This window comes from Pelecanus crispus, chromosome Z (genome assembly GCF_030463565.1).
Source record: "Pelecanus crispus isolate bPelCri1 chromosome Z, bPelCri1.pri, whole genome shotgun sequence".
Lineage (NCBI taxonomy): Eukaryota > Metazoa > Chordata > Aves > Pelecaniformes > Pelecanidae > Pelecanus > Pelecanus crispus.
In genome coordinates this window covers 7,004,616-7,019,856 of record NC_134676.1, presented here as the reverse complement: position 1 = coordinate 7,019,856, position 15,241 = coordinate 7,004,616, and the positions used below count along the sequence as shown (strand labels likewise).

At 35.7% G+C, this 15,241-nt stretch overlaps 1 protein-coding gene across 1 annotated transcript in view; it reads left to right on the top strand.

Moving 5' to 3' along the window:
* Positions 1-15,241, top strand: part of PIK3C3 (phosphatidylinositol 3-kinase catalytic subunit type 3) — an 81,667-nt gene that overhangs the window by 27,385 nt on the left and 39,041 nt on the right. The window contains exons 14-21 of the mRNA XM_075726018.1: positions 1,512-1,617; positions 2,456-2,572; positions 4,185-4,316; positions 6,668-6,796; positions 7,128-7,197; positions 7,870-7,934; positions 10,831-10,915; positions 12,021-12,095. Coding sequence (XP_075582133.1) covers positions 1,512-1,617; positions 2,456-2,572; positions 4,185-4,316; positions 6,668-6,796; positions 7,128-7,197; positions 7,870-7,934; positions 10,831-10,915; positions 12,021-12,095 — 779 coding nt within the window. The remainder of the gene's footprint in view (positions 1-1,511; positions 1,618-2,455; positions 2,573-4,184; positions 4,317-6,667; positions 6,797-7,127; positions 7,198-7,869; positions 7,935-10,830; positions 10,916-12,020; positions 12,096-15,241) is intronic.

The window sequence follows — 15,241 nt, the reverse complement described above, 5'->3', positions numbered from 1 at the left end:
AAAATACAAATGTTGCAGCCGCTGTTCGAGCTGACGTTGCCATAAATCCTCTTGGCTGCTGATCAATTGCTCGTTTCAACTATCCAGACACAGCATGCACCTAAAATAATCAATGGAAAAAGTACAATAACCCTTGAAAATCAAACCTCCCTGCTCAGTCACATCATTGTAAAGCTATCCTATCCTTACACTTTAACAGCAGCTGCAGAAGTCGGTGCTACTGCTTTTTTCTGTCTCTTCTTTGGACATATGAGACACCTATCCAAGTATGAAGCATTACTCTTCCTCCTTGTTTCAAGACAGCTTTAGAAACTGTCTAGGGCTTTTTAACAAATGAAGATGAAAATGGCATGTTTCAATTCGTTACTTCCTGTTTTCCTTGAGGTTTTGGTGCACAGACTTTGTAAATCTGGGCTTATTTTTGTACACATATTACTGCAATCTAATTTTGTCATTTTAGTGAGGGAATGGTGTAGAAGATCTGTTTGCAAAGTTCTAGAAGTAATCTCTAGTTATAGATTTCATTGAGGTAATACTTGTGGAGTAAGTTACATATGCCTTACTCTAATCTATATAATATATTGTGTATTTCTAAATAAGACTAGTCAAATCTGATCAGCTGCAAATGACAGGCCTCTAACCTTGTCCCGTAATCATTCAGTTGCAAAGAGATTCTGCACAAGTGCATGAGGAACGGGTAACTCTAGCTGTCAACGTAAAGTCCAAGAGTGTTTGCTGAATGTGTGGAGTCACTTTGGAATTCAAATGCAGTGTTTGAGAATTGACTGACTTGCTAATTTCTTCCTTTTTTTAATAGTGGGGTTATATGTTTTTACTGGGTAATACTAGGAGATACATTGGTCAACAGAAAGACCTTCTGTGCGTACCTACTTTTTGCTTGTCCGTGCTGTGAATAGATACAAGCACAAAAGCTTTCTGAACAACTGTTTAACATAATAAATTAAATTTTCAGTATAACTGTTCCAAATTGTACTGTTTAAATCTGCTACTCAAATCATAATTTTAGAAATTAAAACTTATTTTGGAATGTAGACTTTGCAGAACTGCTTCAGGACCAATACTGTCTCTTCCACCATTGTTAATGGTAAAACAGGGAACAGGTAGGGTGAGATTCTTCTTGGTTTTGCAGGTATACTTGAATAGCAAGTTTGCAGCCACTACATTATGTAGAGGGTAGTAGCACAGTGGAATGCCCGCTCCTCCCATGTGTACTGCTTGGTTGGAGTGTTTGTATCGTTTGGACTTCTGACGTGTCCTGTTTGAGTGATGCCGCTTCACTGTAAGTGAAAGACCTCAGAAACTTTGATAGAGTCTCCTGATCCAAGTGGGAATTTGACTATGCAATTTTGAAGAGTTTGCCTGTTGGTTGATACCTCATTCAAAGATCAATTTCATTTTTAGTTCCAGGCCTATAATACAGGGCTGCTGTATTTCATTCAAATTGTGTAGCACCAGAGTACAGCATAACTTGGTTTGTTTTTATGCTGCAGGTATGTAATAGTGGAGTGTGAAGACCAAGACACTCAGCAGAGGGACCCAAAGACTCACGAAATGTACTTAAATGTGATGAGAAGATTTAGTCAGGCTTTGCTGAAGGTAATACCTCTGTGTAAGGAAATACGTAGTGCTTTGGGATGTTCATTCTTTAAAAGGCACAGGTGCCTAGGAGGGAGACAGTCTGTCGTGTTATATTGAAATTTTAAAAAAAAGCTCCCACTTTTGCTTGAATTTTGAGTGTGTGGTAAACCAAAGGAACTACTGAAAAAGAACAGAACAAGTGTTGAGAACTTCTTCCTCTGTTTTATTGCTTGTTCCTGTTAATAACATGCTGGTTCTAAAACCCTCTGCCTCGTGTAATCAGCCTATTTACTGTTTCTTTATTGGAAGCATTTGTCCTTGCAGTGCAAATTGAGATGAGACCTGTCTTTCACAAACAGTGTTGTTCTGTCTATCAGCAGCAGAGGGTGCTGGAGCAGCGGGGAAAAAAGCAAAAACAAAGTAAAAAACACTTTTGTGAATTGCAGTCTGTAATTTATAGCAGATATGCAGTCTGTCCTGATTTTAGTGTATCTCACTCTTCCTATTAATTCCCGTTTTAGGGATGTTATTCAAATCTGACTCTTACGCTTCATGAGAATATTCCATGTGCTTATCCTTACTAACTTATTTTTGCTGTGTGAATGGATTTGTCATGCATGACTGTTCACCACTCAAATTGTTGATGTAAATTGAAGCGCACTGGTAGATCAGATAATTGATTGTCAGCTACAGTGATTCTGATTGTGTTTTACAGAAAATACCTTTTGAATTGACAGGAAATTGATCTTTATTCACTTACCTCTTAAAAGCCCAAAGGTCTAAGAATAAAGGAATAATTTCTAGATAAAATAATTGAAGAACAAAGAACTAATTTTGTTTCTTTTAATTCACCTAGGGTGATAAGTCTGTCAGAGTTATGCGTTCGTTGTTGGCAGCCCAGCAGACATTTGTAGATCGGCTGGTTCATGTAATGAAAGCAGTGCAGCGTGAAAGTGGGAATCGTAAGAAAAAGGTAACTAAAAGATTGGAGACCTTATCTCTGGCTAGAATTTGACAATAGGAATGTTAGCTTTTCACTAAAAATCCTTAGCACTGAGATTAATAACAGATGTCTGCCTGTCCTGCAATAATTTTAGCAAACTTTAAACAAACTTAGCAGAGGTTTGGATGAGTCAAAAGTGTTCTGAAAGTTTGTAGATGAAAAAGAGAAGAGTCCCGTGAGAAAAATCTCAGGATATTTTGGCAAAAGGAAGATAAAGGAATAATTGAATAGTTGAGGATATAACAGTGAACAAATTGTGGGGGACGTGGGAAGGGAGCAGAGGTTATTGTGGTGTGAGAATTGTGCTGGGATAGATAATGAAATTTGTCTAGCAGCAAGGTTCCATTTATTCGAAGAGCAACAAAACTATTCTTATATAAGGTGTGTGTTTAGCAGAGCTTTGCCTCCCCTGAAAGTTATCTGTTACATCTTGAGGAAAAGGATTTCTATCATAGGTGCATTTTAAGAAGCTTTGTCCTTAGTTAAAATATTTCAAGTGAACTTGGCAGACAGGTATGAGGAGGAAGCAGAATGCCAAAGGAATTTCTATTCACGTATTTTCTTTTCCTCTGACACACATCAGTATTTTTAAGTATTGATTTTTTTTTTAGTGTAATAATTTTTTTCACCTTCTTTTTTATAAATATGTGGGTATATTTGTGTGGGAAAATGAAACACATAAGCATTGCATCATTTTTTTGAAATTTTAGGAATGTGCTATATATCGGTAATAAAGGTGTAATCAGTAAAAGAGGAGGCGGCGTTTTCAATTCATAAGAATGTATTTCCTGCTTGTGCAATACATTGATAGCATTCTGTCAAATGTTCTTTTATAATTGCATGATGTTTCCTTAAAACTAAGAAACACATGGCTTTGATTTTTGGCTTAAAATCTAGCTAGCAGCAATTAACCAATAAATAGAAGCATTCTCAACAGTGGTGGGCTACCTTCCTGTGTGCCTGTGTTTATGCCTGTTATATTCGGTAGAGGAAAAAAACTAGAGACTTCTATGTATTCGACCTTTATGTAGGACACCAAGCCTAAAGAACTCCAGAACTAACTAGTGTTGTATTTCTGGTAAGTACAGATGTAGGAATGTAGAGAAGGCTCTGAATGCTCTGAAGGCTCTATGCAAGCTGTTGGCAATTGGTTCATTGGTGGTAGGGAATCTCCTTGAGTTCAGGGATTTAAAGGATCAGAGCTGAAGACTTGAAGCAAGTTTCTGAAAACAGAACTAACATTTGATACTGCTCTAGAAAATAAGTCATCCTGCTACTTCTGCAGACAATTTAAAAATACATTTTTGTAAAACTGTTATGCCTGGCACTTATAGAATTGCTTGACTATACTCAGACTAGATGGAATCTGCTTTCTTACTCGGATTACTGCAAATGGAGGATTTTTATTTCACTGGATTTAAGACTGAAACCTTGATTCTTTGGAAGAGTGAAGAATTTAATAAATTGAATATTTATTAATAATACATCCTTTGTTAAAAGACTTTAATATATGTTCATATATGCCTAGTATGTGTTTTATGATTTTTTTTTTAAACAAGTTTCTATTCTTTTATTCTTTTAGAATGAGAGGCTTCAGGCATTGTTAGCAGATAACGAAAAGATGAATTTAGCAGATATGGAACTTATTCCACTTCCTCTGGAACCCCAGGTGAAAATTAAAGGGATAATCCCTGAAAAAGCCACACTCTTCAAGGTAAATGAGATCTTCTGAACAACTGAAATACAAAGAACTCTTATGAGCACAAAGCTTAGAAACATCAGTTGAAAGATTTAAAGGGGCTGACATAGTCAAGGCAAAATGTAACTATAATGTGCTCTTAAAGTGGTTAAACAATTCTTTAACTTGAAAAAAAGTTTCACAAAGAAAACAACGTGCAAACTTTAAAGCAGCTTTTATAAGACTGATACAGTTTATAAAGTTTATGAAGTCTCCAAGCTGAAGGCATGCTTCCTAGTTCAGAATTTCTCTGAACTTTAGTTAGTGTGTTCAACAGGAACACCACTTATGATCAAAATCATACAAATAAAGTCAGATGTGCTGCATCTGAGCTAGATGTATGCATCTATTCCATTGCAAAATAAAACTTAAATTGGTAGAGACTGGAAAGCAATAAGGAGGTCCATTTTATGCAGTTGCAGCGGGCTGACAGGTAGATCCTGTATTGCTATGGTTGGTAAGTCCTTAAACCAATCCGTAGCAGTTGCTTGTGATCATATGGCCAGCTCTTAATATAGTTAATGAACAGGCAATGTGCTGATGGAATTGCTGGGGTTATTCTGCTTCCTATACTACTTGGAATGTAAGTTATTGCCTGCAGTGTAAGCTATTACCTGTGTCCAGTGATGTAGGACCCCTTTATAAATTTACCTTCAACTCATATGGGTGACTGATGTAATTAAGATGACCAAAATGAGCTTCACCAGTCAGCCCTATGTCCAGGAGGCATTCTCTGGTAGTTGAAACATGTTCCAGCTGCTGTGGCAACTCGTGTTGATCCATCATCTCTACAAGGCCACAAATTTATTATACCCAGTAGTTTCAAACTTTGACAGGCTGCTTATTGACTGTGGTATAATTTGTGTTTACTTAAAATCAGACATCAACATTTTTGCATGGTTTTCTGCCATACCATCTCCTGGTTTCCCAGCTTTGGCTTGCTTCTTTATATACAATTTAGTCTCAGTGTGCTTCTTCAATTCCATGCTCTTGCACCTTGGGTTGGAGGCAACATTGGAAAGATCTTGTCATGAAAACAAGGTTTTGCAAACTTGAGTCAACTTTTAGCATGAATATGATTTAAGGGTCGGGGGAAGAATGTTGGCGAAAAGACTGCTGGAACAGCAACTAAATATTTCCTGTCAACAATAACTTGATCAGGACGAACTCAAGTCAGTCTTCTACACACTGGTCTTTTGTAGCAACGTAGAAAATTTAGGACCAAAAATATGAGATGTAACGTGTTTCAAAATCAGAGATGGTTTCAATCCTCCTGATCCTGAATGGTTACAAATTTCCATTTTAATCTCTTATTCTGTACTATGGGATAAAACCCAAACTAACCCGAGGAGGGAAGTATGACTAATTTTTGGTGCTCTTGGACATCACATGGCAGCTTCTGTAGGAGTATTTAAAGAATAATTTTTCCTTTATGGGACTTGCTCATTTTGAAACATTCATTTCATGTGAAGATCTAATGTAATGGCTCAAATATAAAACTCTGTATCATTGATTTTTTTTTTTTGTTGGTTTTGGTTTTGAGGGAAGTGACTTGGTCAGTTGCAATAGATGAAATCATTAATGTAGGTAATTGATCTCCCTCAACCCATTTTATGCAGAGAAATTGTAAACAATTAAATTGGCTTTCTCAAACAACGATATAAAAAGGCATTTTTGCTTTTACTAAATAGATTAAGAAAGCAATTAATTGTTTAAGATGTCTTGCCCCTAGCATTTCTTTGATGTTTGTCCTACAATTGTGTCTCCTTTTGATCTGGTCAGTTTAAATTTGTTTTGTTGTGACCTTTTGCATAGTGCTTCTATGTTGATTGGAATTAGATGCATACAAACAAAATTTGAATCCTGCTGTCCTTTCCTCTTCTGCTGCTGGAGGGGGACGTGGGAGGAATGTATCCTTCACATTCATTCCTTGCTAAAAAAGAAGGAAAGCCTTAAGATTTTTTTTTTTTTTTTTTTTTAAAAACATGCCTAGATCACACTTTTGGTAAGTGGAAGTGGTATGTTCTACCTGTTGAGTCCTAGACAGTGAGTAACAGCTTTTAGAAGCTTTAGATTCTTTTCTACGAAACTTGAGGAATGTGAAGAGACTTCGGTGCTCACTGCCATGCTGTTGGTATTCAAATGGGACTACTCTAAGCCTTTTTCTGACTTAATTTAATACTTGAATCCTATGACCTGATACTTGCTTAATTAACTTCTGATTTACAGTGCGGTAAACAAGGATTTATATTTTAGAACTCCCCTGTAACAACATGTTAATATGAACATTGCTGGGAACCAGCTTAGTAGAATGTTTCCTTTTCCAGAGTGCCTTAATGCCTGCTCAGTTATTCTTCAAGACAGAAGACGGAGGCAAATACCCTGTAATTTTTAAGCATGGTGATGATTTACGTCAAGATCAACTTATTCTTCAGATTATTTCACTCATGGATAAGGTGAGAATTATTAACACGCATCCTTGTCCTTCTGTGTTCTTGAGTCTCCTTGTCGAGAGCAAGACTGTTGAAAACTGTTGATGCATCTTATGTTGCTAATACATTCCAGGGTTTTCAGGTCTTAGGTGGCTTTTTTCTTTTCTTTATGGACAGAATGTTCCTGTATAGATTTAAAGAGGGGGAAAAAAAAAAAAGGCAAACAGGCTTTCACTCATCACTAATTTCAGTGAAGAACAGTGGAGATCAATGTCCAAAACACATTTCTGTTAGAAATAGAAGCTGTTTTCTATTGCATTCATCTTTGCTTTTTTTTTGTGTTGGCTTTTTCCAGTTGTTAAGAAAAGAGAATCTGGATTTGAAGCTGACACCCTATAAAGTGCTGGCGACTAGTACAAAACATGGTATGAATACTCCTATTTCCTAAACATACAGTATTGGAAGGAATCTTCTCCCTCTGTTCATAGACTGTTGTGACACACTATTTTCATGACAGATGTTTTGCTTAGCAGAGCATTCTAAAAAGGAGTTCAAATGTGTAAGAAAATCTTGTTGCAATGTAAGTCATGGAAGTAAACAACCTGAGTGACCAGTATTCCATAGGTGACTCAAATATGTTCGTAAAAGAAGCCCGGGTTGGATTTTGGAGTATGCGATGATCATTAGTGTTGTCTTTGCTGCTAGCTTGCTGTGTGATCTCAGGCAAATAATTTTTAACACTCCTATTTATAGATCTTTGCATGAAGTAGAGGAAAAAAACAAGACAAAACAAAATCAAACTTGGCTATGCTTTTAGATACATTCTGGATAAATATTTAGAAAGACTCATTGATTTATCTTTCTCTTCTCATGAAAATTTGGAGCAACAGACCTTTTGAAGCTAATTTGGTGTTAATGACTAGTTGTTTTACAATGACTGAAGGCAGAAAATGGGGACAAAACGTGTTTTTTTTGCCAATGAGAAGCAGTTGAATGAAAGTGTGTGTTAGTGTTGCCCTTTAATAAATATGCATTATAGAGGAGCTTGACAGTTCCACGCATCTGAGATTTGTTTGTTTGTTTGTTTTCTGTCACAGGCTTTATGCAGTTTATTCAGTCAGTACCAGTTGCAGAAGTGCTTGCTACTGAGGAAAGTATACAGGTATGTGATGAGGGATTTTTAAGTCGTTCTCTGATCAAACAGTAAATTGCAGGCTTAGATCTCATGCAAAAGTCTTTAGTTTCTCAACTCAATTCTGTATCTGTTGTTAGAAGGCAAATTATAGCTTGAAACATAAGGGTATTTACAGCAGATGTTTTGCTTTAGAAAAAAATATACCTAAATCGCCATGTAAGCATATCATGTCCTAAAAGCAATACCATTTAAATAATTAAAGTGTAATTTAGTTGTGATACTGAAATTCTGGCTTTGCTGTAATGATGAATGGAAGATGCATGACACTTTTCTGTCCTGTTTTATTTTAAAGTGTTTGTCATTTATTCAGTAGTTTTGGCTTGATACCCTGTCAAAGTAGGTTTTAATGATTTCTTGTTTGTTTTTTTGGAGTTGTTTGGGTTTTTTATGATGGAACTACTAAATAGTTTGTCCATGTAATTTCTGAAGTCTGTTGCCCTGCCATGGTGGATGTATAGATACTGTGTGGTGGTTTTTTTTTTTTTTAAATTATTATTTCTTTTCTGTTTGGATGTTTTTTTTTTTAACTTGGCAAACTTTCTGTAACTGTTGTGGAATTGAGTAGGGACACACAATTGAATAGTGATACATGGAATACATGCTAATTTCAAGCACAGCACACAAGCGAGGTAGCAGAGCTCAGCTGGTTGAGGCAAATATAGTTGGATAAAAACATATCAAATTGCTGTATGAGATACGTAGCTAATCATTTTTTTTTAATGAAAACGCAGCATGTTTATGTTGGATTCAATTTGTCACAGTACCTTTTTTCCCTTTTTTTATAGTTGATACTGAAGTTTGCATTCATAGCTCAGTCACTGGGAGCCAAAGCAAATAGCTCCCAGCTTCTATCAACTACATATATTAAAAATACAGAGATTAAAAAATGCTTATCATTTGTCGTTATCATTTGCTTAACAAGTAAGCAAATGCTTGCCATTTATGAAAAATGCTTATCATTAATCAGACAATGACAGCCATCAAGTTGCGTAAGTTTTTTGAGCTTTCTGTTCCGTAAAGATTGTGATAAGCTACATCAGCACATTCAGTTTATAAAGTGTTTTCTTGGCAATCCTCTGTAATCTTGGAAATACGCTATTCATATTCTAGTCCATTATGTTTTTAATAAATAATATATTTGGAAATGCTTGTGAAAGTGTCATTTTGCAATTACTTACAACATCATATTCCAATCTGAAATAGGTGCCCCACTGTTTTGGTTGCTGTGCTGTTTTAGTTGCTTCTTCCTGTGAAGAATTGCTAATCTAAATAGACAAGATGCTGAAAGAATGTGATCTAAGATTACTTCACAGATCAATGGCAAAATATATTATAGAGCCCAGATTTCCTGTGCCAAAGCGTGATAAAATAGCTGGGCATTGTAGGCCAAGGAAATAAAGGATAAATAAACATTTTTAGGTGTTGTGAGAGTTTGGTTTATTCTTTTTTTAAATGTTCATTTTGGGTGTCACGGCTATTTTAATAAAGATGGGCACTGTATCTAAATATTAAAAAATGTTCAGCTTCTGAAAAGATTTAAAGCATGTAATCTAATCTGGGCTGATAATGCAGATGTGCAGGAAAGAAAAGATGTTTTGATGTTTGCATGTTACTTAACCTTCTATCAACAATCGTGAAATTGAAGTTCATGGAAGGTATTTCTGTTCCACACTCTGCAGTTTAGCTTTTGGATAGTCTGAAGTCTGTTTGTGTTTGGGTTTTTTTTGGTTGGTGTGGGTTTGTTTGTTTGGTGGGGTTTTTTTTTTGGGGGGGGGGGGGGTTGGGTTTTGGGTTTGGGTGTTGTGGGGTTTTTTTGGTTTGGTTTTTTTTTTTTTTTTTACATACAGCGTGTAAAATTTTGGAGCACTGAAAGTAGATTTCTCTAGCAGTCTGTTAACCAGCTAAAAATTTCCTTCCACATTTCACTTAGGGATTTCATTTAATAGGCTCTTTATACTGTCAGCTTTTTTAACATACCTCAGAAGGGCATGTTCCTCTGTAAGCAAAAAGGAGTCTTTGCTTAAGTCCTTAAAACTCTGATACATGTTATAACAGGACTGCTTTTCAAGGAAAACTTTCTTAAATAGCCTGCAGGTACCTTCCTTCAGTACCTTCTTTTGTTTTGTAAGATTCCCTTCATTTTTTCATTAGAACTTGAGTCACTTAGGTCATCCAGATGCCTGCAAAGCTTCTCTTCCAGTGCTTCCTTACCTTCATGTTTGCTTACTGGAAGAAACTTGTACTTAGGCTTGGATATAATTTACCCATCTTTTGTCTCAGTCAAGAAAAAAGCACATTTTTTTTCTGAGTAGTGGGAAGGACTATTTTGGCTCTGTCTGCATTTTACAGGAAATGTGACATTTCCATTTGATGACTTAGATTTTCCTTTTAAACTCAGTAGGGCTTGGTTGTATGGAGGCATATGGAGATACATAATGATGATAAACCTTGTAAGAGTGTGTGTCCCAAATGTAGTTACAAATCTGAACTCTTAGTCCTGTTCTAGTTTTTGCTGATCTGGCTTAAACAGTTGACTGTGGAAGTATTTTGCACTCATAGTTACTAATTAGTAACTTTTCAGTGCTTTGTTAATTTTTGGAAGCTGTTAATAAAGAAAACTGCTTTTCAATTTAAACTTCACATCTCTATTGGGTATAAAAATACGATGATTAAGACAGAAAATGAAGTGATGCAAAATTAAATTAGATCTTACTCAGGGTTTTGGGAGTGATTTTTAGTTTAGCAAATTGTAATAACGGCCATTTGTGGTCTTGATTTAAATCTTTCTTTTTTTCTACCAGTTTTAAAAATCCTGTTTCAGATCATGTGGAATAACTAAATATGTTGATGACTTCCCCTCCAGAACTTCTTCAGAAAACATGCACCTAGTGAGACTGGCCCTCATGGAATAAGTGCAGAAGTGATGGACACATATGTTAAGAGCTGTGGTAAGTTACAGTCTTACAGTTGTAAGTATAAAGGGCAGGGTAGATGAGATATTAAGACATTTCAGTTTAGAAGACTGCAGACAGGGCACTAAGCATGTACTTGCTGTCAGAATCCCTGTGAAAAGAATAGTTCTGAGCCTGGCGTGTCATACACAACTCCTCTCCTCGGCCCTCTTTTTATTCTCTGTAACGGAGACTAGAAGTTAAATATTCTTTACTTTCTAGCAACAATCTTACGTCTGCCCCCTCTGTATCATGAGTTGGGGTCTTGATAATTCAGGGAGATGTCAAGCATTTATATAATAAGAAACCCTCTGTATTTGAGGTAGAACATATGAATTTGTTTTTAGAACATCGGGGGATTTTGGGTGTGTGGCTACATTCAACTTCTTTGTCCATTTGAATGACAAGAAAAAGTGGTAGCGTAGTGTTCAGTAAACTGATAGTAATGTTAAAATAATGCTGTCCATTTAAATTAAAAGCAACTTCAGCGTACGGAAAAAAACCCCAATGGAATTCAGTTGTTGCTCCACAGTATCTTCTTTCCCCTTCTTTTTTGTGATGGTGCAGTCTTTAGAACTGCTTCAGACTGGTTAGTGGGTGAAAGTAAGAACTAAACCAGTTTGCATTAGTTGTAATTTATTTATCACTGCCTGGGTTACTGCTTAGCTTGTAAACACTGCTGACGTATACATTAAGATTCATATCAATGTCTAATCCTTGTTTACAGTTGTCCTAAAAAATCATAAGCTCAAAATGTGTACATTCATTTTGCTTAAAATACTTCATCTTCCTAAGTGTCTTAATCCCAGTATTGAATGAATTTAGGCTTTTAGCGTTAGGCATATAACTGTGTAGTAAGAAACGAAAATCTAGGCAGTACTGAATAAACTTCAGAGTTTTAATTTATTACTTCTAATGTTCTTCATACCACTGATAATCTTGATTATTCTTCACCAGCACCACCCCGGCCACAGTCCCTATGGTATATTTATTACTTGTGAACAAGAACTAAGATAATCTCGTATGCTATTGTTAATTGTGTGGAACTTGTTGCTCTCCAGGAAAGGTGCTTATATTGATGTTTACAATTTACTTGTTACAGCTGGTTATTGTGTAATTACGTACATCCTTGGAGTTGGAGATAGACATCTGGATAATCTTTTGCTAACAAAAACAGGTAATTCTTTTTAGCAGTGTAATTTCATACCAGCAGTTGTTTAATTTCTAATGTGTGGGTACTGGTTTGCTTCATTTTCCTTTTTAGTATAACCCACTGAGTGTTGTAGGTTAGAATATATTTTTAAATGTAAAGTTATATTGTCTCATCTAAGGTAGTATTTGATCCAGTGAATCAAAGTTTAGGTTTAAACTATTAGTAGTGTGAAGTGGCAGTTGAAGAATAAGAAAGCAGATAGATTAATTGCTCTCTACACACATTAGTAGACAAGATACAATGTGTATCTGATATGTGGTTTTGATGTCAGTTTAAGAGCCATTTACACATGTGTAGGTAATGGAAGTCTAACTTCACCTAAACACAGACATGTGGATAAACACTGGGGGTTTTGTATGGTTTTCAGTTGGCTTATTTTAGTCCTGTGTTCTGCTGTCACATTTTTTACACTGAAAGCTAGACCTGTAAGTTGTTTTTTGTTAAACACAAGAATTTTCTTGAGTGATACTACCTTTTTTGAAAGTAGTATGGACATAATATACGGTAAAATTTGACTGCCTTTACCTAAGACCGAGGAACATTTTACTGTTACCTTAAACTTGGCTAAAGTCACAATTATGGGGTTTTTTTCCAGAACTCTTGGTCCAAAGCTGAAAAAAAAGATGCATGAAAAAAAATATTTGTAAGGCAACTTCAACTCCAAGTATCCTAATTGTTCTTTATCAAACCATGTAATTTTTTATTAAATTGTTACATTCCTGTTTAGTAGCTTTTTTAACAAGCTATCAGAAAGCAAAGTCAAGATCTGCTAATTGGATGCCAGTTGTATTTTAATGGTTGTCAAATAATTCTGCTTTTTTTATCTATGCTGTTCCAAATACAGAAGCTATTTAGACAAGTATTATCTGTAGTCATATGGAACTAGGTATAATCTTGATGACTTCACTGAGGTGTCCATGCGAATTCTTGTCTCAGATCTGACTTTCTTTTAAACAAAGTGGTTCTGTGACCTTGCCAGGTCTGTATGTTTTTCTAAGAGATTTACATGATATGTCCTGGAAGTGGGAGTGTCACATGAGACTTGTCAGAGCAGGATTCACTTCAGTGTTTTCTATACCCTGTGAATCTTGTGTTCTTGATGAAACCAAACTACTGTACAGCAAAAATCCAAGTGTTTCATCATCTGGCTGGACCACTTAGCTCCAGTTGAGATTATATATATTTTTTAAGCCATCTCTAAAAACAGAGAAGGAAATAGACTCTTTAGTGTATTTGTAATGAGCAGGACGCAGCTGGGGGAGAGAAAGTAATAGAGGTTACTGTTTAATCAAGTACATCCTTTAGTTTGCAGCAAAACCCATGTATCTTGAAAGTTCAAAATAGCAGATACGCATTTTGATTCTCCCTAACTTGTTTTAACTTTTTAAAATTAATAACAGACTGGGTAGAGTGAATAACTGTAGTGATTCTAAATAAATAGAAGATTGCTCTACTAGAGGAAATGAAAGATTTTAAAATTAAGCTACTCCCAACTATTACAATCAATGCCTTGGGGTGGAGGGACATTCAAGTGTTTTAGTTGAAAAATGAGCTTGTGTGTAGCTGCATGAACTTCACAAAGTTTTTGAAACAAAAACATTCCTTGTAGGGGAAAAATTTTTTGGAGTTGTTTTTTTGTTCGTTTGTGTTTTCTTGTTTGCTTACTTTTGAACTCTAGCTTCTGATATGAGTTCTGATACCTTGAATACCTTCATTACATAGTGATGAAGAGTTAGGAGTTGTGGTTAAGTGTTTATAATAAAGCGAAACATATATTGAATGAGAAACAGGTAAATAAAAAATGCTGTTTGGGGAAAAGAGACACATCCAGGTGGAAGGCTTGTTAGTTTACTGATAAGGCTGAAGCATATATTACTTTGAATCAGCATACTTTGTATGAAAGTCAAAAAACTAACCATTGGGCCTTGATTAGGGTAAAAGATCTTGCTCTAAGCACATGGGGGAACAACTAAAGCAAGTGTATTTTTCCTTATCTGCTTGGAAATGTACAAATGGGCATTTAAAAATCTGTCTTCAGAGGTCTCTGTCATTTGTCTAAGGTGACAGGTATAAATCTTTCCATAGCAGGCACTGCTTGCATGTTCAAAGTAGTAATATTTTAGTGTTTTGATGTGGAATAAAGTGCATCTTACCTGTCTGTGTTAAAAAGTAACAGCACGATGGCTCTTTGGCTTAGTGGGAGAATTCAAGCAGTACAGCAGAGGGCAGCGCACATCCACGGTACGATCTGAGTCTGAAATTGTTTTCATCTGCTACCTGTGCTCTGTCACATACCAAGAGAGGTTTTTTTTGAGCTACCAAGAGAAATTCTTATGTTCCAAATACAACAAAGGCTTGCTACAAAGGCTTGTTCCTTCCTACTGAGAATCCCTTAGACTTAAGTTGGAAAAAGCTAACTTCATTCTTCTCTTGAAGAATGGAAGCTATAAGTACCTTTCTTCAAAATTGTGTGCCCATATATGCATCCGTTCTTGATGAAATTTGTTTAATGAATTGAAGCTTTCCAATAGGGTAAAGAATGCTGAGTAACAGCTATGGGTTCACATACTTTTCTTGGATTTATATTGCAATATATATCGCTACATTTTTCCTCTCTACCTTTCAGTTTAGTGGATATAGCCACATCTGTGTTGGAGTCCTTCACATAGAATTGTTGCATCATCTTCTAACACACAAATGTCTGTGCTTATAATAGATACGGTATAATTTAAATATTAAGCAATACATACTGAAGTTCATAAAAACAAATTGTTTCCAACTCAATGTTAGAAATGTATTTTTTTGCGCTGTAAGATGAGAATGTCTGTTACCTGGGTGAAATAATTTCTGCTGTCTTTCATGACTGTTTTATGCCTCTAATTCTAGAAAAACAGTGACTTTTTTTTAAGTAGTCTTAAACAAGAAATCTAGATGTTCAGATTTTTAAATGCTGTACCACTGTACTTCAAGGGCAGCTGTAGCAGTTTTTTTGGGAAGAGATACAGGGAACCTTCAGTCAAAACATTCTCATCTATCAGTAATGTTAAAAATTACAAGAAAACTTGCATCAGTTTCACAAATGTGCCTTAGCTTGTAATCTGAATGTCACA